This window comes from Xyrauchen texanus, chromosome 31 (genome assembly GCF_025860055.1).
Source record: "Xyrauchen texanus isolate HMW12.3.18 chromosome 31, RBS_HiC_50CHRs, whole genome shotgun sequence".
In the NCBI taxonomy this organism is placed as follows: domain Eukaryota; kingdom Metazoa; phylum Chordata; class Actinopteri; order Cypriniformes; family Catostomidae; genus Xyrauchen; species Xyrauchen texanus.
Genome location: NC_068306.1, coordinates 31,564,369 through 31,589,759, shown reverse-complemented (window position 1 = coordinate 31,589,759; position 25,391 = coordinate 31,564,369). Strand labels below are relative to the sequence as shown.

Below are 25,391 nucleotides of genomic sequence, written 5' to 3'. Positions count from 1 at the left end.
TGAAGTAATCTTGAATTTATCTTTTAGAAACTTAGTAAAAGATATCTTTTAGAAACTCGAATGCCTGAGAAATTGCCTTGTTTTGATGAAAAGTGCTGGAGATTAAAGCAGATTGTTTCCTCGGTTTAATATGTGTGCATCAAAGATGAGATGACTCCACTTACATTGAATAATGTGTCTTAATATCCTTTGTTTTTTTTACAGTCAGTCAGATTAAGTAAAAATTAATATCAATTTCAATCTCATGCAGCATGTATGCGCTAAAGAAACCAAGTGATTATAGTTGATGTTTGCCTACATCGGTTCACCGCTCAATGAACCCTTTAAGTGGCAGTGCCTTTTTAGCATTTCTTCTACAAATGAATGTAAACTCAATGTGATGTCATTAAAAAAATGCTTTTTGAATCGATTATAGTCAAAAATTATTGTCGATATTTTGCAATAGTTTTTTGTTTTGTTTTTTCCCCTGTTGCCGCCTTTGGAGGGTTCTGGAGTATGATCGCATCTTGTGGAAGGAGAAATATAGGCTAAACAATCACCAACACCTTCAGACCGCTTCATCGGCTGATATTTGTCCATTTTGTAATTATCAGCATGGCCCGATCATGGTGTTCGCTTGGCTGATTAACAGAAGTGTTAACTTTCCCTTGAGTCAATTCCAAAATCTAACAATAGATTTGTCAATGGATAGTCAACACTTTCTGTTTTTAAGGTTTTTTACTTAAAATTTTAGAAAATACTGCATAAAATAAGTTTGTCTAACTTAAGAAATTTTGTGTAAATCTGATATGTTATTGTTAAATTGTAATGTTAATCTGCATTTTTATCGGCCATCCTGCTCTCTAGATTTTGGAAATGGCCAGTTAAACAAGAATCCATTTTGGTCGACCACTAGTCATCAGACCAATGATCTTAAATCATCAATCATCTTAAAATGGGCAAATATTTGCAGAAAAATCTAAAAATGACCAATGTGACAATTTGTAAATAACAAAACAAAATGGAACGGTTTCCTCCACAACATCTATGAATCTTACAAAAGCTAAATCAACAAAAACCAGAGACCCACACTGGTCCACACAATGCACATAAACAATTCCCATCTACCAAAACCAGGCCGATGTGTTTGTGAAGACATGTGTAGCCTCAGAGTTGTTTCTGTGAAAGGAGCTCTGGCTAAGCTCTGCTGCACAGACTCACAGCCATTTGTAGGTCAACATCCAGCTTTATCTCTCCTCTCACTCTGTTTGTGTGCGTGTGTATGCAGGCATGCAATGATTTAGCACTAATGGGCAGCATTTCACAGCTGCTCATTCTTACACAAAAAACTGAACACAAGGAAATCTACTAAAGTATTAAAAGAGAAAACAGGGTGAACAGTGCCACTGGAGAGTGCAGAAAAAAATAAATAAATTGAAAACAATGTGAATACGATAAACGGGCCCTCGCACCCTGGTGCACGTTGGGGCTGATGTGCCAGGAGAATGTCACTCCAATTTTTTTGTGTGCATTTTTTAGCACGTAAGTGTTGTTGAGTGTATCACAGTGTAAAACAAGTAATTTCCTTTTGCCAGTAGTTGGCGCTATGACTATAACTGAATATTGGTACGTAGATGTATTCAGGCCGGGATTATTATCAAACATTTGGGGCAGACTGGACATCGTATGTATGAGTTATAACAACTTACTGTTGCATGGCGAAACATACAAATTTCACGCTGTGCAGTGAAAACTTGTGTCGCAATTTAGAATCTTCTAGGCCTTTAGATTACGATAACCAAATATGAAGTAGATCTGATGAAATCTCTAGGAGGAGTTTGTTAAAGTACAAAGCCTGGAAATGGCAAAAACTGAGCAAAAATTTAAGAGAAAAATCTAAATGTCTGACTTCCTGTAGAGTTCAGGGCATGGATCCTTGGACATTGAGATTATACTTTCTTGTAGGTATTGGCATGTTACACATGTGTACTGACTGTCGTATGTGTAGGTGAAAGTTTGTAGGTGGCGCTATCGAGCCATTTTGCCACACCTAATACTGAAACCCATATCAGATGTAAATTTCCACCACTTCTGATGCATGTGCAAAGCTTTATGAGATTTTTGAGTATGTTCAGGCCCTCAAATGCGATTCATTTTGGAAAACAATTATAAAAGCCTAGAAGAACAATAGGGTCCTCGCACCATCAGTGCTCGGGCCCTAATAATAAATCTGCATATACAAAGAGCAGTTCTACAGGCTGTTCACTTCGTTTCATTTTAACTGTGATCTGTTCAATTGGGAAACAACAGCTGAGACCATAAAAAAAAGATAAGATCCAGCGTCTGTTCCAGAACACAGGCTAATAAACATTTTGAATCACTGCATGGACTAATTGTCATTTGCATGCATTTATTTAGGCTTTCACACATGAGTCCTCCTCCACTGTGCCTTGTGATCAGTTTTCAGCTGCCATAAAAGAGGAACATGAAAGGGGCTGTGCAATAATAAAACAGCTTTCAAGAAAATGGAAGGACATTCAATGCATTTTTTACAATCCATTCAATAAAAGTAAATGGTGACTGAGATTGACAAAGTCATACAGGTTTGGAACAACATAAGGATGAGTAATTGAAGATAGAATTTCCCTTTTTGGGTGAACCATCCCTTTAAAACAATACATTCTGGTGGTTTTACTGGAGTAAAGCAAGCTAAGCTACAGCTTATGTTTGATTAGACAGACAGGGCAGCACAACTCAAACCACATTTTAGCGGCTCTGTAAATCTGACTGCTGGTGGGACAAAGGTTTTCAGCCATCAATACAGCACTCTGATACGCAATCTCCTTTTGTGGCTTTTATCTTACCTTTCACAGTGTCTTGCTCGGCCCTCATGATGTCAATCAGAGAGTTCTCCAACGAGTGCATGTTGAAGCCATCGAATGAACGAGGACGATCCTGCGAGGGGAGAAAAGAGACTGAATATCAGATGACAAGAAAACTACAATGGCATTTCTTATATTGCATCGCTCAGATCTGTGGGAGTATCCCTTACATCTACAATACAGTTCAAGCAGTGGAGCTCCTGTTCCTCTCAAAGAACTATATCCAGAGAAAATAAAAGTCAGTGACAGAGGGTATGGACCATAACATTATTCCAAATTAGAGTCAAATACTACTCACTTGCACTCCGGATTATGTAACAAGTGTAATGGTTGACATGTTTTAAAAACACAAAAGTCACAAGACTGGCTGAGAAAGCCAGAAATAGCTTGATAAATTGCTCAGAACACTTACAACAGACATTCCACTTGACATTCGACAGTTCCTCCAAGTACCGACTGATGGGTTACAATGCCCAACACATGTATTCAAGACATAAACCATTCACAACTCTGACCAATAGTCAAGTATTTCCCAAGCACATCTTTTTCCACAGAGAAAAAGACTCAAATTAAAGGGATAGTTCATGCAAAATAACGATTATGGGTGGACTTTATTTTGGTGACAGAGGCCGGCAGTCCCCAACATTCTGCCTAACATCTCATTTTGTGATCCCCTGAAGAGAGAAAGCCATACAATTTCGAAATAACATGAGGGTGATCCAATCAAAGAATAATTTTTATTTTTGGGGACTATCCCTTTAATTTACACTTTTACAATTTGCAAGGCTTTTCAAAAGTGGTATTTTTGACATTGACAAATTTCCCACAGCACTCAAAGATGATGGAAGGGCAAAGTAAATTTTAATACACATTAGGCTACATTTTCCTTGCTTGTCAGTCAGTTAAAAGCATGTTTAAACAAGAAACTGGGTCACTGTTAGAAACATACCACATAGCTTGGATTCAGCTAATTCAGGCGAGTTGTAATAACACCTTTGTTATAGCTTTTGTTGCAAAGAGCTCAATTCGACTGGAGGGTGCCATGATTAACCCGAAAACTCTGCTTGTGCTCAGTCAAGATCTGGTATCTGATGAGATCTTCAGAGGAACACTCATCCCCCTCATCTTAGAGAGGCTGTGTGTGCACACAGGGCACTTATGCTACAACACAGGGCTAGCGCCGATTCAGAACTTGAGAGCGGGCCAAAGGCCATCTTCAGAATTACTGCACACACTACACTCTGCTGAGAGCAATTTGATGAAGAACCAACCCCATAAAAATGGGATCCACCAGTGAGTGAGTTTACATGCACAATCTTACACCGATTATGCTTAATACCAAGACAGCTAGAAGGTCATGTAAACGCTTTAAACAATGTCAAGGCTCAAGAATAAGGATTTTTAATGCTGGATATTTTGGGCTTTAGATTTCAGATTTTTAAATTTCATTAGCTCCACCATAAAAAAAAAAAAGAAAAGAAAAAGGTACAGTCTAAAAATAATATAATATCAATAATTATTAAATAAAATAATAATGTCAATTATTTTATTTAATAATTATTGATATTATATTATTATTAGACTATACCTTATACTTTCTTTATTTTATTATATTATATAATATATAAGAATGAGTAGTGACTAACTTATAGTATGATATATGTATATATATATATATATATATATATATACACACACACACACATACATGCACGCACACATTCAAAAGTTTAGGGTCACTTACTCATTCTTTATTTATTTTCTAATTTTAGAATAATAGTAAAGTCATCAAAACTATGGAATAATAGAAATGGAAATATGGAAATTATGTTGTGACAAAAAAAAAAGGAAAAAAATCCAAAATAAATCAAAACTGTGTTATATTTTAGCATCTTCAAAGTGATCACACTTTGCCTAGAGTTTATATATATATATAAAATATTTTTCTTTTAGTTATATGAACTTTACATTAAAATTGACTAGGAAACTTATTACCAGGCATTCATATATCTTTTACTTTATTATATAGATTTCACTGTTTTAGCCTTGTCCCTGACCCAGAATTTTATAACATTTTCATTATAAAAATTATATAATTATAAAAAGGTTAACACTATGGTAATCTACACAAAAAGTTCAATAAACAAACCTTTTTAATATTTATTATGAGAAAATGATTAAGAATGCTTTCCTAAATTGATGTCCCACCAAAAAAAGTGTAAATGAAGAGCATGCTTGAGATTAAAGGATTAAATAAATTAAAAAGAAAATTAAAGGGTAAATTTAACTTGAACATTTTTTAAATAGAGCATCATTTCCAGTCAAACAGTAATTTTGCTAAATTATGCCAAAAGTGAAACATTATTTAATTGTGTGTAGTTAGGTTACATAAAATTTTACCTTTGAAATTACACTTAAAACTAATTTCCGTGAATTTCAGAAGAAAAACAAAAAAGAAAAATTTCATGTGATGCTTGTACTGTAGGACATTGTTAGCAGACAAATTAAGTGAGAATGTGAAAAAGAATTAACGACTTTCAAGAAATCCAGTTCTATATGTGCCTGAAGTTGAAGAAACAGCCAATATTACATTTTCTTTACAAAAGTAAAGTTTTTAACTTGCAATAATAGCTGGACATTTTACAGCTATAAACAATTAGACCGCTAAAATCTAGACAGTAGGGCTGCAACTAATTATTATTTTGATAATCGATAAATTTAACAATTATTAGAACGATTATTCGACTATTCGTTGTATGTATGGGCACGAGCACTAGAGTACTCGGGTACTCTGCCATGGCAGCAATGATCAATCATGAAAACGATGATCGATAGTGATCTCGCATGATGTGACTTATTTCGAAATCCAGTGACAATTACCTGAAAACTAAACACACAAACAAAGAGGGAGCTTATTTTTAATTTTGAGATTGATTATGTTGTGGTTTTGAGCGGTAATTTGATTTTCAGAAATGTCTGATAGCAACCAAACTGAACCAACACTGCAATGCTATTGTTACGATAATCAAAAGTGCAATTAATCGTGATTTGAACACCTGTCTCTGCAAAACATTTGCTAAAGACGTTTTATTATCATTTCATGTAAGAACTGTTTAAATCTAATTTCAAAGGTAACATTATATGCAACCTAACTAAACAATTAAATAATGTTTCACTTTTGGCATAATTTAGCGAAATTACTGGTTGACTCGTTAATGGATATTATTTAATAAAAGTAAATGTTTGTCGCTGACTGTAAACCTCCCTGCCCTGTGTGAAGTTACATGCACCTGCATCTTGACGAAAGGGGAGTTGAAGATTTCTGCATGAGTTTCCAAGTTAGATGTCCAATATAAAGTGTCATTCCGTTGCAATTTCCCCAGCTGAAAGGTGGAAATTCAGACTCTACAAGTTGAATGGAATGCTTCATGAATCACGGCAATCAATACAGACCATCGCGGCTTTCCTCACAAGAGCGAACATTTGGACACACACACACCAGGCGCGTGAGGCAGTGGACTCAACGCGCTGAAGCGACGCATATAGAGCAGGCGAGTGAGACTGAGCGCAGCTAAATGGAACACAATGCAGCGTCTTGAAACTGAACTTCAATTTAACATGCATATTAAAAACGCAGTTCAGACGGTCACTAAAAAAAACTGGTTCATGCTTACTAAGATTACTACGGTAACCCGAAGGAAGAACAGACAGATGTGTGTTGAGCAAATCTTCACATATTGATCAAATATGATGCATTATATTTTGAATCTTTTGTACATTTTGTAAAATATTATTTTATAACAGCCTATAATAATGCATTGACGATACACTGGAACAACAAGGCACAATGCAGCAGCCATAGACGTTTGTCAGACATGTTATTATATATACAGTTATGAACATGTAATCACCCCTTGAGTACTCGAGAAGTATCGACTATTTAGTCCGGGTACTCCAGTATGTCCAAAATGTCCAAAATGCCCACCCCTAATTCGGGGATTATTGCAACAATTAATCATTAGCTCTTAACCAATTATTCAGCTTGTGCCCCAACTTAAAAGGTTGTATTAAACGTGCTTACTAACAATAAAGACAAAATCATCTTTTAAAAATACCTCTAAGTGACATTCACTGAATTAAAAGGAAATATACTTTTTATACATTTTTATACAGTAAAACAATTCACTGCAAAATAAATCCTATTATTATTGTTTTGTCTTGTTTTCCATTTAAAATTGTCTAAAAATCCTTAAAAAAAAAAAAAAGATTAATTTACTTGAAAAGCAACATATAAGATATTTAGAATTGCTTTAAAATTGTAAATATATAGTAAGTGTATTTTGTAAATAAGTGGGGTTTTTTTCCACTTGGTTATACCTCTGTGAGTGCAGTAAAGACAAAATATACTTCTATTCAAGATCTATTCACTAAAAGCAAGTCTAAATATCTTATATGCTGCTTCAAAAAATATTTGTATTTTTAATATTTTATTCAACATTCTCAGATAAAAACATTTTCTTCTGCAGTATAGCTGCTAAAGAAAATGTACATGGTTTTAAAGGAGTTTAGATGTTTATATTGGAAAACAAGCCAAAACAAATCAAAAATGCATTTTGTGGCATTTGGTATAAAGACCACCCTCTCTCACCTTTCAGTTCACTTCAATCCATCTTTAACTCAACTCTCTCCAATTAATAAAGCATCCCCACGACAGAGTTTGCATGAGCAGGGTGCAGTTTCAATCTACTAGACATTTATAAACATACTTTGCTGAAGAATTATGGCATACAGGGATTTATGATTGTAATGCAGTTCAATGGAAAGGAGGAGACGAGAACCAGCATGGCAATATAAATAATATTTTAATGATAAACTTAAACAAAAGACAAAAACACACCATCTTGACGGACATGTCCGTAAACAATCTCTCTCTTGTCGCACCACCGTCCGCAATCGGCCTTTATCTCGGAGGCTTAATTAACCAGATAACGGACAGGGTGTGCATAATCACGACCCTGCCCCATCCTCCGCGCAGTCACATTCCTCCCTCGTTCCCTCAGGCACGGGAGCCCCCGGCATGACCTACACCCCCCCCCCCTTTCCCTGGGGGAGGGCGTGTCCTAAGCCCCGTCTGCCGGCAGGTCATCCCCCTCTACCTGGATGAGGGAGGGGACAAGAGGAGGGAAGCACAAATATAAAAAATGGGGGGGGGGGGTACTTCCTGTAACAGTGTAGTACCCCCCCAAATAAATTCGGCCTTTATCCCTCTCGGAGGCTTAATTAGCCTGATAAGGGACCGGGTGTGTATAATCACGACCCAGCCCCACCCTCCGCCGTGTCACAATGATTTTCAATTGATTCTAACTGATGCTTCCCAAGATTACCCCAAATATCACAAGACAATCACAGGTTTGCTAGACAATATTCACACGTCTCTTTAAATTGTGTCAACAGAGAAGAAAGGCCCAATCATTGCTCAAGTAAACAGTTTTCTTACGTGGTTTCATTTTCAGAAGAAGCTGATTTTTCATAGTTATCAGCATTTTGTTTTGCATATAAACGCACTCACTGACAAAACAGGACGGGTTGCCAAATCTTATCAAAAGGTGTTAAGAATTTCCTGAGAATGCAGAAGCTATTTTGGGTTTAGCTATAATTAGACTGCTCCCAGGGACTGCTGACTCAAAGGTCTTTACCCAAAAGGGATATCTTTCAGCTCATAATAATTCAAGCAATATGGAAAAAAATCTGCAGAGATTTTCAGAAACTGAACTTGATGAAACATCCTGATGCTAGTGATTAAGTGTGGCATGTTAGGGGTGTTTCAGGAATGACATTAATCTGAAATGTCATGGCTAAATTAATGAAAAGGGGGAAGAGGGGGAGCGCAGTAAGCGGAGGCATGACATTGTATTTTTTGTAGCAGTAAAAGTATTTCAAAGCCAGCCACATCAAATTGTTCCAAAGCCTATTAATCCAGCCTTTCCACATGCTGGGGAGGCAGGGGGTATGGAAACTTTTCACGGGGGAGCGCAATTGTCTCTGATAAAAGTAATTAATATGTACAAAGAGCTCTCAGTTTAGAGAAATGGCATAAAATAAGCAAGACCGTCATGGCAATGCCTCGATTTCACACCTCTTCCTTTTGGAGAACGTTTAATACGACTCTACTGAAAAAAATACCATTCAAAAGGTATATGCTTTACAATAGACAACTAAACAACACTGATGTGACAAACAATGCATGGGTCTCCAAACAATACTAAATCACGATTAAGTTATACCTACCTTTGGAATTCCTGGAATTGGAACTGCTGTCCACAAATGTGCAATAAATAAAAGGATAATAAAATTAAATTTTTTTGATAAATAAATGCGAAAATTTCAGGGATTCTCATTTGAAGAATAAAATATGTAACATTTTACAAGTCATGAAATGTAATAATAATGTACTTAAAGTAGACCTATTATGCAAAATTCACTTTTACATGGTGTTTGAACATAAATGTGTGTTGGCAGTGTGTCTACACAACCATCCTATAATGATAAAAAAAAAAACACCCAGTCCTTTTTTTTTAATCCACATTAATCATAAGCACTGTCTCAGAACAAGCCGTTCGCAGATTCTGTACAAAGTGATGTCACTTTGTACAGGCCCTGCCCACGACTGTTGACGGACACTGCCGAGGAACATGTTTGTTTGCTTGTGTGTGTGTGTGGTTTCATTATAGCTCATAGCCAACGTTGTAACAGTACAGTGCATCCAGAAAGTATTCGGAGCGCTTCACTTTTTCCACATTTTTTTACGTTACAGCCTTATTCCAAAATGGATACAATTCATTATTTTCCTCAAAATTCTACAAAAAATACCCCACAATGACAACGCGAAAGAAGTGTGTTTGAAATCTTTGCAAACGTATAAAAAAATGTTTTAAAAAGTAAAAAAAAAAAATGTACATAAGTATTCACAGCCTTTGCTCAATACTTCGTTGAAGCACCATTGGCACTAATTACAGCCTCAAGTATGTTTGTGTATGATGCTACAAGCTTGGAAAAACTATTTTTAGGCAGTTTCTCCCATTCTTCTTTGCAGGACCTCTCAAGCTCCATCAGGCTGGATGGGGAGCATCGGTGCACAGCCATTTTCAGATCTCTCCAGAGATGTTCAATCAGGTTCAAGTCTGGGGTCTGGCTGGGCCACTCAAGGACATTTCACAGAGTTGTCCCATAGCCACTCCTTTGTTATTTTGGCTGTGTGTTTAGGGTTGTTGTCCTGTTGGAAGATGAACCTTCACCCCAGTCTGACGTCCAGAGTGCTCTGGAGCAGGTTTTCATCAAGGATGTCCCTGTACATTGCTGCATTCATCTTTGCCTCGATCCTGACTAGTCTCCCAGTTCCTGTTGCTGAAAAACATCCCCACAGCATGATGCTCCCACCACTGTAGGGATGGTATTGGCCAGGTGATGAGCGGTACCTAGTTTTCTCCAGACATGACGCTTGCCATTCAGGCCAAAGTTCGATCTTTGTTTCATCAGACCCGGTGGTTCCAAACTTCTTCCATTTACGGATGATGGAGACAACTGTGCTCATTGGGACCTTCAATGCTGCAGAAATTTTTCTGTACCCTTCCCCAGATCTGTGCCTCGATACAATCCTGTCTTGGAGGTCTACAGACAATCCACCAATGAGCACCAGCTCATTTGCATTTATAGACACACAAAAACAGCTAATTTTTATTCCCACACAATAATTTGCATTTTTAACATGGTATCATGGTATTTAACATTATCTGAAGGGTATTTTGTGCTGAAAATTCACAGACACATTCTGGGGACACCAAAGATTTAAATTACATCTTGTGAAAAGGGGCATAATAGGTGCTCTTTAAACATAATATTATATTACCTCAAAATCAGCCTTTAGACATTGCACGCGATAACCACATGGATCAACAAAATTTTGCAGTGCTGAGTGGCAAACAGATGTTTAAGAAGATGCATTGGTAGTTTTTGCTGCCATTTAGAATTTTAGGAAAAAATTTAATCAAATGTCCTTTTTCCCCAGGGGGCCTTTAGCTTCGTTGTACCTAACCACAAACCATTTTACCCTCTCTTATACCAAAAAAAGACCACCAAGGATAGAGAAGCACTGTGTTCGATGCACTGTGGCCCTTTGGGTGGATGCCTGTGCTGAGGCAGTCCGCTCATCTTCAGGCCCACGCAAACATGCCAAGATGATGGCTGGAATTTACATAGCAAAAGACCAGGCTAGCCAAGTGCACAATGCCCTAAAAACACACCGTTTCCAAGAAGGTAACAGTGTGTATAATGTTAAAGAATGGAGCTAGAAAGATTTATAAAAGGCATTTAAGTTCATTTAAAAAAAGAAGTGAGGGTGATTTACATCCAGCACAAAACAACAGAGAGAAAAATTTAAAGTGTGTCATATTGGGAAATTGTCAAATCCTTGGCAACCCATGACAAAGCAGTGCAACAGATGACTATTTGCTGTGGGCACCTGCGTCCAATGACAAAAGCCAAGCAAAAGCTGACCTTGCCAATAAAACAAACAGTTTTTAAATGTCTCCAAGTCAGCTTGCTTGCAAAATGAGTCTTGGGCATATAACAGCCCATATGGGTAAAAAAAAAAAAAAAAAAAGACACTTTCCCATCAGCCATATTTGTTTTTGTGTTTTCTTTTACAATGTCTTCAATCATCTAACCTCGCCATGATAACCATCTTTGTCGTCATGAATTGCATCTCCCATTTCTAATTTTCTCACCAAGCAACTGCTTAATTACACATCTCGCCAGCGCATGTTCATGTGTGAGTCTGTCATCCTGCATGGGTGTGCGTCCTCCTCCCCCCTCCGGAGACAGCCTTTGCTTTCACACTAAATATCAGATATGCTTGGCTGAGAGTACACAGAGCCTGTGGAAACTTCCAGCGACATTATGCAGTGTTGGGAATCACATCACATATTCAACCAGCTGGAGCAAATAGCTGTGAATAAGAGCGGCCTGTTTTCGGCAATGGAAGCCACAGGTTCCGAGTGCTATCGAATACCTTTAGTCTGTTGCTTTTACAGAGAACACAACATATCTAAACCACAAAATTGCTGGCTGACCCAATGACCTTGTGTCAAAAAGGCTGAATAAGAGGATCTCAAAGGCACCTGTTCCCTGGAATAAAATGAAATTATGTCATGAGATATTTAAATGGAGGTGACACAAATGAGGGTTGATGGCATATGGAAAAGATAAGGTTTGTTAGAGCTGGTGGAAAAAAAAAAATATTTTCAGATAAACTGCAATCAAGAAACTTGATACTGACTCTTAAATCCTAAGATCAATCTTTTACTCTATGCACAACCCTCTACAATGGTAGTAAACCAATCGCATATGCGGCCAAATTTTGACTATGTCTGTGATTAGGCACTGACTGTTAAATGGAAAATATCGATTAGTATAGTGGTGAAGAAGTTGAGCACAGAGATCATTTCACTGCATGTTGAGAGTAAAAGTTGCATTTGACTTGTTCAGAGTAATGTGTGTCCAAAGATGCATTCCACTCAATCGGTTTATAACTGAATAATAGGGGTGTCAATCGCAAGTTTCATCATGAAACGATCATATATTGATTCTCTTAGCCAGCGATCCGATGTTTGCGGATACCTCAAAGACTGCCACCACAAGATTTCGATTCAAGAGTCTGCAATCAATATAACGATATTATGTGCTTATTTTACACAATCAATTAAAAAACATTCTCTCACAAATGCTAACAAAATATTATTTCAATATTTTATTGAACTCTCTGAAAAGTGTGAATCCTGTATAAATATTGGGACATCCACAACAAAATAAGGTACTTCACAAAAAATAATTAAATACAGAGGGAAAAAAAACCTTACAGTGTAGGGCTGAAACGATAAGTCGGTGTTATCGAAAATGTTGTCAATAAAAAATTCCGTTGTTGAATAGTCGTTTGATCTCATTTAATGCAACAAGATCATTTAAAATGCTAAGGATGACACGGGAGAGCAGCACTTCAGCTCGTGCTTGATTGAGAAGAGGAAGCAAGAACAGCTCACAGTCCAGACACACTCCAAACTTTCCAAACAGATTGAGGTGATGTAGATCCCAAAGTAAGACTGAATTATAATACCAAAATAACAAATAAGTAAATACAGAAGCAGTGTCGTCGTGACTTGAAATAAAGCGTACCTGGCGTTCTGCTTGAGCAAATTTTGTCAGAGCGTCCTAAAAGAAAACACCCCAGAGTTATATCTTTAATGTATCCTTTTATACGTCCAAATAATAAGTAAGCAGGTTGTATAAGGACAAACTCTGAAACTGTCCAATTCTGTGCGGTCAGAGTAGTTTAAATGAGTCGCGTGAAACACCGCGTAGCCTCTCGTTTCAAACTTCTCTTGGCTGATACACTGTCTCGCATGGAGCCGCTCATCCCTTGCCATCTAGATTGTAATGTGATGCTCGCGACATAGTGAATCATGATATGCATCTCGTCATGAAAAAAATCTGCGATTCAAGCTATTTAAGAGCTTGTTATTTGTGAGTTAAAGATTAACCGAATTGAGCAAAACGGTGAGAGTGTAATCTTAGCCAATGGTTTTAGATTTGTCTTTTTTGGTTTGTTTTCCAATATAAATATCTAAAACTCCTTACATTTACTTAAGGAGCTATACAGCAGAAGAAAAAAATGTTATCAGAGTATGATGAATATAATAATTAATATTTAAATATTATAAATAATATGCTTTAAGAGAATATATCTTGAATAATATATATTGTCTTTACTGCACTTGCAGAAATTTGAAAAAGTGATAACATACACTTAAATACAAAATACACATATAGTATATTCAAGATTCATTCTCTGAAAGCAAGTCTAAATATCTTATATGCTGCTTCTCAAGTAAATGTATCTTGTTTTAAGTATTTTTAGATATTTAAAAATGGAAAACAAGACAAAAACACATGATAGCAATATGAATTTGCAGTAAAAAAAAAAAAAAATGTAAAAGGTGCAATATGTAACAATTTTCATGTTATATTCACCTTTTTTTGCCAGTGTGTAAACGGCTTTTAACGCAACTTAAAATGAGCCCTTCCCGGACTTCCTAGGTTGCCAATTAAAGCCTGTAGACTGATTTTCATGTGAAGGGAGCGGGACGCTTTTGCCGGGAAAATCCAAAAGAATGTGATGTTTATGCGCACTCCCAAGAGCTTTGCCTCAGTGCTTCTCTTCTGCTATTCAACAGCGACAACAAACAGTCTGCAAAACTAGGTAACATTATCTTAGAGATGGAATCCAGCAAACGTCAGCTCAAAGCACAACACTCCTTCACAAACTTTCAAAAATATGAAATGATGCTAGACAATGTACAAGATAATGCAAAAAGGCTCATTCATTAGTGTAACATAACTTTGTTATACAGAAAATATATACATTCTATTATTATAAAACAATAGCGCATCAATATATCAAAATGACAGTTGTGATAGAATCACATCAATACTGAATTGCCAACATATTTATAATGTACAGTCTATTTAACAAACAGCTACTGTCATCATCCACTAAATTTAGCAAACAGCTATTGATAAAGCTGGCTAGATAGCGAACATCGACATAGGCTCAACATGAAATCGTATAAATGCAGTCAATATCACACGCAAAGAAAAGTGATTACTTCAAACTACAGTCTTGCATAGTTTTGGCCCTTTTCCAGCACTGGAGAGTCAAATATAATATACAGTCTCAAAGTTTGTAGTAAAACAATCATAATAGTGTAATTTTTATTATGCTACCTCATCTGTCCGCATGATGCCGGTGAATCACGTTGTCTCTTGGTATGTTACATCATTGTTTTGGCCGATCGCATCCCTATGGAGTTTGTGCATGAGTGCGAACAACAGGTAGCAGGCTGCAGTTCACTTAACGGCCACAGGTGTAATTAATATCAAGGGGTTCCGAATCTCACATACTGCACCTTTAAGCAATAAAAATCAAAGTATTTTTTCCCTTGTAATTCAGTGAATGTCATTTAGAGGTATTTTTTAAAGATGATTTTGTCATCTTTATTGTTAGCAAGGATGTTTAATACAACTTTTTAAGTTGGGGCACAAGTGAAATAGTAGGTTAAGAGCTAATGATTCATCGTTGCATTAATCAGCAGAATAGTCCAATAATCGTTAGATTAGACGATTATCAAAATAATTGTTAGTTGCAGCCCTCCTAGTGACAATTTGTCATCTCTGCAGATGTTGCAGCTCTATCCTGTCACTAGTTGACGGGCACGCACTGACAGAGCACAGCGCAACATCATGCTTCAAGGTAAACTGTCAGATTTGACACACCAGTGATTGAGTAGTGGCAAAGAAGTTATAAGAGATCCTTTCATTGTGTGTTGAGTGTAAAAGTTTGGTTTAACTCGTTCTGTGTGTACGAACACGAGATCTACGCAATCGACATGTCATTGAATAAATTCTCTTTTAAGTTGGTAAAAAAAAAAAAAAAAAGGAACATTTAATTCACACACATGGATGCGCTAAAGAAATAATGCATGTCCTTTTTCATTAGTATGCGCTCACTGGCTGATGCCGGTAGATTTAAAGAGACAACACCGATTCAGCATGTGTTTTACATATCAAAAGTAAATACTTTTAAATTGTACAAATTATGCAAGTAATCAATAAACATATATATGTAATATAATATATGAAATTTTAAGACATTTATTGATTGAATGGACTGAATGTGAAATTTTTTCAAAAGCTAAAAAACAATCTTTAAAGAGAAACAACAAAATATAATTTGTAAAAAAAAAAAAAATGATACCTAGAAGGGTTACGGAGAAGGTTAGAAGATCCCATTAAAATTAAGAGCATTAGGTACCGAAAATGGTATCGAGTACCGTGAAATTTCACTGGTATTGGTACCGACTACTGAAATTTTGGTACCGTGACAACACTAACTCACACTATTAACTAAAGACAATTCACTAAAATAGCTCCAATTTGAGAAACATTAAACATCTAAAGTCTAACTGGGATGTAGACTGATACAAAAAACTAGTATCCATTGCAATGCACATTAAACCCTCATTTAATGTTAATCAGTCGGCAGGCAGTCTTTTCACTTTTGATTTGGAAAGCACATGATTCGTGTCAGGGCATCAAGAGCCGCGTTGAACCCCATTTGAAAAGCGCATCTTGTTCTGCTTTTAGCAGTTACTACATTACTACATTACTTCAGTGAAGTCCTGCAAAGTCCCTTCAGCATTAGGTTCTTTCTCCAGCACTTGATCATTGGCACAGACTCACCATTGTCTGTTTGTTTTTAGTGTGTATATGAGCGTAATGTTCCCAATAAACACATTGCAAAGGTTCCGCCCTCTAACAGTGTTTACAACTCACACAGAGCTGAATAAAAAGTTAGAATTTAATGTCAGATTGGTACATTCTTTAATCACAATTAAACATTTTACCTTAAATTGCACGCATTTACGCATTAATGCGGACAGCACTAATATATACACTCACCTAAAGGATTATTAGGAACACCTGTTCAATTTCTCATTAATGCAATTATCTAATCAACCAATCACATGGCAGTTGCTTCAATGCATTTAGGGGTGTGGTCCTGGTCAAGACAATCTCCTGAACTCCAAACTGAATGTCAGAATGGGAAAGAAAGGTGATTTAAGCAATTTTGAGCGTGGCATGGTTGTTGGTGCCAGACGGGCCGGTCTGAGTATTTCACAATCTGCTCAGTTACTGGGATTTTCACGCACAACCATTTCTAGGGTTTACAAAGAATGGTGTGAAAAGGGAAAAACATCCAGTATGCGGCAGTCCTGTGGGCTGAAAATGCCTTGTTGATGCTAGAGGTCAGAGGAGAATGGGCCGACTGATTCAAGCTGATAGAAGAGCAACTTTGCCTGAAATAACCACTCGTTACAACCGAGGTATGCAGCAAAGCATTTGTGAAGCCACAACATGCACAACCTTGAGGCGGATGGGCTACAACAGCAGAAGACCCCACCGGTACCACTCATCTCCACTACAAATAGGAAAAAGAGGCTACAATTTGCAAGAGCTCACCAAAATTGGACAGTTGAAGACTGGAAAAATGTTGCCTGGTCTGATGAGTCTCGATTTCTGTTGAGACATTCAGATGGTAGAGTCAGAATTTGGTGTAAACAGAATGAGAACATGGAGCCATCATGCCTTGTTACCACTGTGCAGGCTGGTGGTGGTGGTGTAATTGTGTGGGGGATGTTTTCTTGGCACACTTTAGGCCCCTTAGTGCCAATTGGGCATCGTTTAAATGCCACGGCCTACCTGAGCATTGTTTCTGACCATGTCCATCCCTTTATGGCCACCATGTACCCATCCTCTGATGGCTACTTCCAGCAGGATAATGCACCATGTCACAAAGCTCGAATCATTTCAAATTGGTTTCTTGACCATGACAATGAGTTCACTGTACTAAAATGGCCCCCACAGTCACCAGATCTCAACCCAATAGAGCATCTTTGGGATGTGGTGGAACGGGAGCTTCGTGTCCTGGATGTGCATCCCACAAATCTCCATCAACTGCAAGATGCTATCCTATCAATATGGGCCAACATTTCTAAAGAATGCTTTCAGCACCTTGTTGAATCAATGCCACGTAGAATTAAGGCAGTTCTGAAGGCGAAAGGGGGTCAAACACAGTATTAGTATGGTGTTCCTAATAATCCTTTAGGTGAGTGTATGTATAATATGACATCACATTTAAGCTAAAAAGTGACAAAAAGGATGAAAAACAAATTTTAAAAAATTTGATAAACTAATACAATTGGTAAATTAATTAATGTTAATTGAATCGAATGCTTGTGAATCGGAATCAAAATAGGAGATCTGTATCAATACCCAGACTTACTGTATACTGTAACTAGGCCTGTTGCTATTATTTGATTTAATCGTGATTATTTGAGAAAGTCTTACTGTTATAACAGCACACTTCAAATTGCAATTACATTTCTAATGTCCAAATAGGGGAAATTTAAGCTAATATAGATCCAAATATAGTCATGAGAATTGCTAATCACCTAAACGATAATGCCAAAATCGTTAAATCGCAATTAATTTAACAATTAATAATCAGAAAAATGTCAGAAATAATTGTGACAGCCCAAACAGTAACTCTAAATGCAGAACTAACAGAAAGTGTTGTTCATTAAATTCCAGAAAGTACAAACAAAAATTGTATTATCTAAAAACAGAAAGAGGAGGACACCAGCAGTGTCATTCAGTGTGCATGAAATGAAGGTTGTCACAACAAAACCTTGAGAGACAAGTTACAAGGACTAGGCCACATGCAAATTTAATGAAGGCATGCTATATGAAACCTTTTTCACCTCATTTTTAGCTACAGGTCCTTGGTCTTTTGTATTTTTAATCAAGTATGAAACCTTTTATCTAGAAAGGAATACTTCATTTAATATACTGCCAATGCATTCAGATTTGTGTGCCCTATATCTGACTCCAGCCAGGTCTCCTAAGCAACCAAATTTGAGGCGAGACACTATGCCACCATGAGGACTTAGTGTGCATTGGGAATTGGGGGAAAAAAACAACAGGAACAGTTCTAACATAGCTCATAAACACTGCATTGAATATGACCCTAGTAATACTACTGTAGCAGAAATGAATTGATCTGTATGGGTCGTGACACTAATGTTGTGTCACCTTTACAACCCAAGATATTCTATCAATCCAACTTGCTCCAGTTATGGAGTATGACACAAGCCCCAATATCTACAACTGAATAAAACTTGCACACATATAATTAGGGTTGGAAACGGAGAACCAGTTCTTGTTTAGAACCAGTTCCATTCTTTATTGAAGTACAGATAATTCTGGTATTTTTTACTTTCCTTTCCATTAACGATTCTCCAGCTTGCAATTTTCCACCGATGTGGCTGGAACACCATCCTCAAATACCCTTTCCAGCAGCACATATCTGCAGCAGCACGACCAGTTGTTTTAATTACCAATCGAACGAGTCTCCAGCCGGAGACATACATATATGCTTCCAGTACAGTTTGATTGCCGAAAATAACTATTCAAAGGTGCTGGTTCTTTTGAATCCACAGCGCAAAACATAAGGTGCTTCTGGTATAGTCCGACCCCAAAAGAACCAGTCTAATGAGCCGGTTCTTTTGAATCTGCAGTGCGAAACATACTGCGCTTCCAGTATACAAGACATTTTATACTGATGTGCAAGTTATAAATGTCCACTCGAAATTAAATAAAAACTGTTAAAGTCTCACATGCCTGAAGTACAACATTGGGCTACAAAACACAATCTAAACTGTCTCTAAACACATTATGGGGAAGTTAGCTTTTTTTTTTTGTTACTTTCAGTGATCGACCAATGTGGAGGTTTTTAATGACCATTGCTGATAGCAATATCTACACAGTAGGGTGGCCAATGGCTGATGTAATGCAAACATACACTACCAGTCAAAAGTTTTGAAACACTTAAATGCTTAAAATTTGTTTTGTAGACAAAAATATAATTGAGCCACCATATTAATCTATTTCAATATAAAAAGCAGCCAATAAGTGCCCAACATAGATGGGAACTCCTTCAATACTGTTTAAGAAGCATCCCAGGGTGATACCTCAAGAAGTTGGTTGAGAAAATATCAAGAGTACATGACTACAAATTCTAGGCAAAACGTGACTACTTTAAAGATGCTAAAATATAACACAGTTTCGATTTATTTTGGATTTTGTTTGGTCACAATTATTGCTGCACGATTAATTATATCACAATCACGAAGTCAGCCTGTGCGATTATATGATGGCAAAATGCTGCGGGAGCGTGCCATGTAAATAAACACAAACTCCAAAACTGTCATTCTCGGTGCAGTCAGAGCCGCTTTAACCAGTCGCGGAAGAGACACAATCTGAACAGGAGTCTAGACCGGGAGAGATAAAAAGTTCTGATGCGCACTCTAACACGGAGGCGCTCGTCTCTCACCCCGCTGTCTGCAGTTTGCAACATGTAGCATCATTAATGAGATCATCATGATAAGATCAATCTTATGTGAAAAATAACACTAAAATGACAACAACAATAAAATGTGTGCGTGTGTTGTGTGTGTATATATATATATATAGGTTTTGGATAGACAAGATTGACAAATGCTTATCAATAATACTCTTATGGATAAAATGTTTACAGTGTTCAGTGGCTAAAATATTAATATGACTAAATGTTACTAAAATATGACTAAAATGTCAACAGTTTTCATTGACTAAAACTACATTAAAAAGCCTAGTAAGCCAAACAAAAGGCATAATTACAGATGTGTTTTGTGAGTGTCACACCATATGACAAGTCTTCACAGAGATATAAAGAGACATGATGCACCGTTAGCAAAGTGGGATTTCAGAAAATGATCCACACACTGGACAAGCGGTACCAGAGATAAGTAGAACTTATTGGAAAGAGGATTTGGAAATACCAGTTGGTCATTTAAAAAAAAAAAAAAAAAACACGCAACAACAGTTTTAGTGGTTTGAGTGAACCACACTTTTATATCCAGTTTCCTTTTTAAAAGAGTTTACAGAAAGTACATGTTACATCCTGCTTAAATGTCCCTGTTTGTTTGGACAATCTTATTTTCATGAAAATCTGTATGTTCTTATTTATTGTTCCATTTTATTTAGGTGTAATATTGAGAAAATTAAAAGTTTGCAGTAATGCAAAGATGTTATTTAATTTTGTAATAATATTTTAATTTGAAAACAATGCATTTATAGTTGTTGTTGTTGCTAGTTTGTATGTTTGAGTTGAGAAATACACATTTCAGCATTATCAGTAATCTATTTGTGCATTTTCCTTGATAACCAAGCAAGTTGACTCATGTTACCATTTGTTTATTATATCGCAAATCGCATATCGCAATATTAGCCTCAATAAGCGCAATATGACATTTCCCCCAAATAGTGCAGCCCTAGTCACAATTTAATTCCAATAGTTCCATTTATGTTATTCCATAGCTTTGATGACTTTACTATTATTCTAAAATGTGAAGAAAAAAACATTAGGCTATAATAAAGTGTTTCAAAACATCTGACTGGTAGTGAATGCATAAAACAACAATGATAGCAAATAAGATTAAATGAATGAATAAATTAAATCAATAGTTATTTTCACAAGATTTACTAAAAATGTAAAAAAAAAATTTTTTAAAGAAAATCTAAAAACAGAAAATGCTTTAATAATCAAGGAATAATCCTGGTTCAATTCAAGTTTAACTGAATTGACAGTATTCATGGCACAATGTGGACTGACAAAAAATAATTTAGTCTCAGCCCTCCTTTTCTTAAAAAAAATTAAATAATAAAAATTAACAATAGAGGTTCCAGTGAGGCACTTACAATGGCAGTGAAACAGGATAATTTTTGGAGCGTTCAAAGGCATAAATTCAAAGCTTTACAATAGGGATGTCCCGATACGATACGGTTATCGGAATGGGGTCTGAAGCTGCACTTATTTACTTGAACCCATGCTCGTAAAATGCTCCGATAAAAAAAACTACATCTTCTGATGTAAGAATGTAATTGCATAAACATTCAGCACACAAATTTAAATCACGTTACATCTACATCGCTCTCTGTTTGTAGCAGATGAAAGCGTGCAGAGTGCTAATTCACTGTGTAACACAAAGTGCTATGTCATCATAGCAACAAAGTTTTAACATTTGATATAAATTTACACAGAAAGGTTTGGTAAGAGATTTTATCACACTAAAATTATGTTAACATACATATTGTTTACATATTGTGGCTATATAAAAAAAAAAATACATGAGCATTTTAATGTTTATGGATTGGCCCTCACTGTAACCAGATTTTTGCTTGTTTTAAAGAAAAGGAGGGACAAGTCAATATAAATTTTAAGGTAATCAACATTATGCCACAAATGCTGTCAATTGAGCTTTAATTGTATTGAATCTGATCTATGCCTTTGCAAAAGCTGAAAAAATAAAAAGCTACCTACAATCTCGAAATGGCTGATATATAGTCTAACAGTAGTTACTATTACCAGGTCCAAACGGAATCGGCAGACTTTTTTCTCAACATTTTCTGCGCAGATTTTAAGGGAAAATCTGTAGAATGCAGCGGAAGGGATTTTAAAGGGATGGTTCCCCCTAAAATGAAAATTCTCTAATTATTTATTACCCTCATGCCATCCCAGATGTGTATGACTTTATTTCTTCTGCAGAACACAAATTAAGAATATTTCAGCTCTGTTGGTCCATACAATACAAGTGAATAGTTGACAACATTTTGAATCTCCAAAAATCACAAAGGCATCATAAAACTCATCCATGTCATCAGTAGTGATATGATAGGTGTGGGTGAGAAACAGATCAATATTTAAATCATTTTGCTTGAAATTGCTGCCCATGCATGAAGAATGTGAATCACCAAAAACAAAAGAAGAAGAATGTGAAAGTCAAAGCCAAAGTGAAGACTGTCTGAACAAGGATGAGTATTTTTAGTAAGAATTTAATTAAATATTGATCTGTTTCTCACCCACACATCAAATAGCTTCTGGAGACATTCATTTAACCACTGAAGTCATGGCATACTTTTATGCTGACTTGTGTGATTTTTGGGGCTTCAAAATTTTGGCACCCATTCACTTTCATTGTATGGAACAAAAGAGCTGAAATATTCATAAAAAAAATCTTGATTTGTGTCCTGCTTAATAAACAAAGTCGTACACAACTGGGATGGCATGAGGGTGAGTAAATGATGAGTGAATTTTCATTTTTGGGTGAAATATCCATTAAAATAGTAGAATTTGTTAAAAGGAGCTCGAACAGCAGCTAAAAACCTCATGTAATCAGCCAAAATATATATATTTAACAAACATTCAAGGGGAGGGAATTGCATAGATCTTTTATGAGTGACAGATTTCCCAATTCCATCAGGGCCCGACTATGGCTAATACTAGGCAGATCATCATGTCAACATCGCATACACACCTGGAAAGGGAAGATGTTCTCACTTCTGCTCTCATCCATCCAGGACTTGGGGTTGAAGCCGGGGCTGGCGCGGGAGTACTTCTGCTGGGGCATGTGGTTGTTGGGGAAGGTCTTCTTGAGCGGGGAGATAGAGTTCAGAGGCGTCATGCCACCATTCAGGCCTCTGCGGTACTCACGGCCCTGGGAGCCACCCCAACTGGCGTAACCCCCACCTGGAGTCCAGGACGTAGAAGAGGGAGAGGGCGAGGGGCTCTGGTAGCTGCCCCAAGGTGAGGGAGGCTTGCTCAGATTGTTGGAGATATGAGGCAGCTGGCCAAAGGGGGCACTGCGGTGGGAGAACGGCGGCTGATGGGGGCTTGCCGGGGATCGACGATGCTGCTGGTGCTGGCTGTGAGGGTGCTGGAAGTGGGGGTGAGGTGGGTGGTGCTGTGAGATCGGACCAATCTGAGGGGAAAAGTTGCCACCGAAGCCTGGGCTGACATGGTGGGAGAAATTCTGGAACAGCAGAGGTCCGTTGTTGGCCGAGGCTGCCGGGTTGAAGAAGCCCATGTCCTCGTTGATGATGGTGGAAGGGGTGGGGGGAATAGCAGCCGACCAGTTGAAGCTGGTCAAGGAAGAGGAGGTGCTGGACTGGGTGGCCGTTCCCAGCCCAGAGGGCTCTTGATAGTCAAAGGGTGTCAACACAGGTGACTCTAAACGCAGCATCTCCTTGCCATTGGTCCCCTCGGACGACACGCTCTCAACTTTACTTTCTTCAGATCGAGCCTTTTCAAGCTCTGAGATGATCCCACTCTCCTGGTGGCTTGGGGACAGCTGCTGCTTCTGTGGGGTCTCTTGCAGCTCCTGTTGCTGGGTTTTGGGCTTCTCCAAACCCAGGATTTCATCTTGCATGTTGCTGTGAGCCGTGGCTGCCGGGAACAGCCAAGTTGAGCCACTGCTGCTGCCATTCCCAGCTGGGGAGCTGTTTATAAAAGCAGTGGTGTTCGCAGTCGCATTTTGGTGATGGTGTGGCGGTTGCAGGTGTGGGTGAATTCGTATAGGGAAAGCAGACTTGTTGCCAGTGTTGTTTTGCACCAGGACTCCAAACCCGTAATCCCCCATTTATGTTCTCCAGTTCAACCTGGCTCCAAAAGTTAGTCTTGCTTCCTATCTCCTGGAAAAGAGCAAAGATCCATGGTTCAAGTCAAAAATACACCATGACGCATTTGCAAAGAAAATAAGCTAAAACAGAATTCTTGACACACTGGAAAAACAGAGGACACACAGTGAAAGACTATGTGACACTACGTCACCAGACGTCAAAAATACTGACAGAATAAAAATACGACACCGACATGTGCAGGGAATTTCTTATATAGCATGTTCAGGTTTTCAAGAATTGTAAAAGATAGGTTATTAAAAATTCATCAAGTTATAAAGGTCTCTCATGGTCTAATTATAGACTCGTGACGTCTCTTCAGCTAGCAGCTAACAGGCTACCGGCTTATTCACCAGGAACTGCTCAAAGGCTTCATATCAAGTGAAAGGCCGCCTTGATCATGTTAATCTGACACATAAATAATAAAGTCAGGGACCTAACACAATACAATTTCGCTTTAGTACCGAATAAAACACGATATAAGGAGAAAAGTAATCAGAATATCCTCCCTTTTTCAACGAACGTTATCTGTGTCTCGAGCCGAAAAAATTATGACGTCTTCTGCTCTCGCGCAACATTACACGAAAAATCACGAGCTAATACCCATACAACGACAACAAACGACTAATATCAATGACGTATCATAACTACGTTCTACAAAATTAATCGATAAAATCGGTTTTCACCTTATGGGCTGATCCAAGCGATGACTGAGACTCGTTCCAGTTATTATCACAGCGAAAAAATAGTATAGAGCCTGATATAAACTGATGATGTGATATATTAAACAGGGGATCGTTAATCCGACAGCCAGGAGTGTCTGTTTTTCCCTTCCTCGTCTTGACGTGTCCTGCCTTCTCAATGACACAGCCCTGTCTCGCATTAGCCAGCTGCTACCCTTTAAATCACTCTTCTCAACGGTTTTACGTTACTGACTTAAACATAAAAATAATAGTTTCGTTACTGGTGAACTGCAACGCGTTCATTCGTCGTTCTCATTGTTAGTTTTGCGTTTCTCTGTCCTTTTTTTCACCAGCGCACTGCTGCTCCCCTTTCTGCGCTGCCACTGCTGTCCTTCTCCTATCCACAATCTACTGAAGCCGAAATGACAAGAGCAGTACACACACACTTCCGGTTAAAACCCCGCCTCCGCATGACAAAACCCCACCCATTAACTTTAATAAGACGTTTACTCCACCCACGCTGAAGGAGAAAGCGGCGTTTAATTGGTGGGTGCGCATGATATTCCACCCACTTGTTCCAATTTTGGATGCAATTCATAAATATTAATCTTCCTTTCAAGTCTTT

At 37.6% G+C, this 25,391-nt stretch overlaps 1 protein-coding gene across 2 annotated transcripts in view; it reads right to left on the bottom strand.

The window, feature by feature from the left end:
• LOC127625120 (cytoplasmic polyadenylation element-binding protein 4-like) overlaps positions 1-25,157 on the bottom strand; it is a 47,440-nt gene extending 22,283 nt beyond the window's left edge. For both annotated transcript variants that reach the window (XM_052100205.1, XM_052100206.1), the window contains exons 1-3: positions 24,770-25,157; positions 22,946-24,098; positions 2,844-2,934 (exon numbers count right to left, since the gene is read on the bottom strand). In XM_052100205.1, coding sequence (XP_051956165.1) covers positions 2,844-2,934; positions 22,946-24,046 — 1,192 coding nt within the window. In that variant the 5' untranslated portion in view covers positions 24,047-24,098; positions 24,770-25,157. The remainder of the gene's footprint in view (positions 1-2,843; positions 2,935-22,945; positions 24,099-24,769) is intronic.
• Positions 25,158-25,391: the final 234 nt, after the last annotated feature.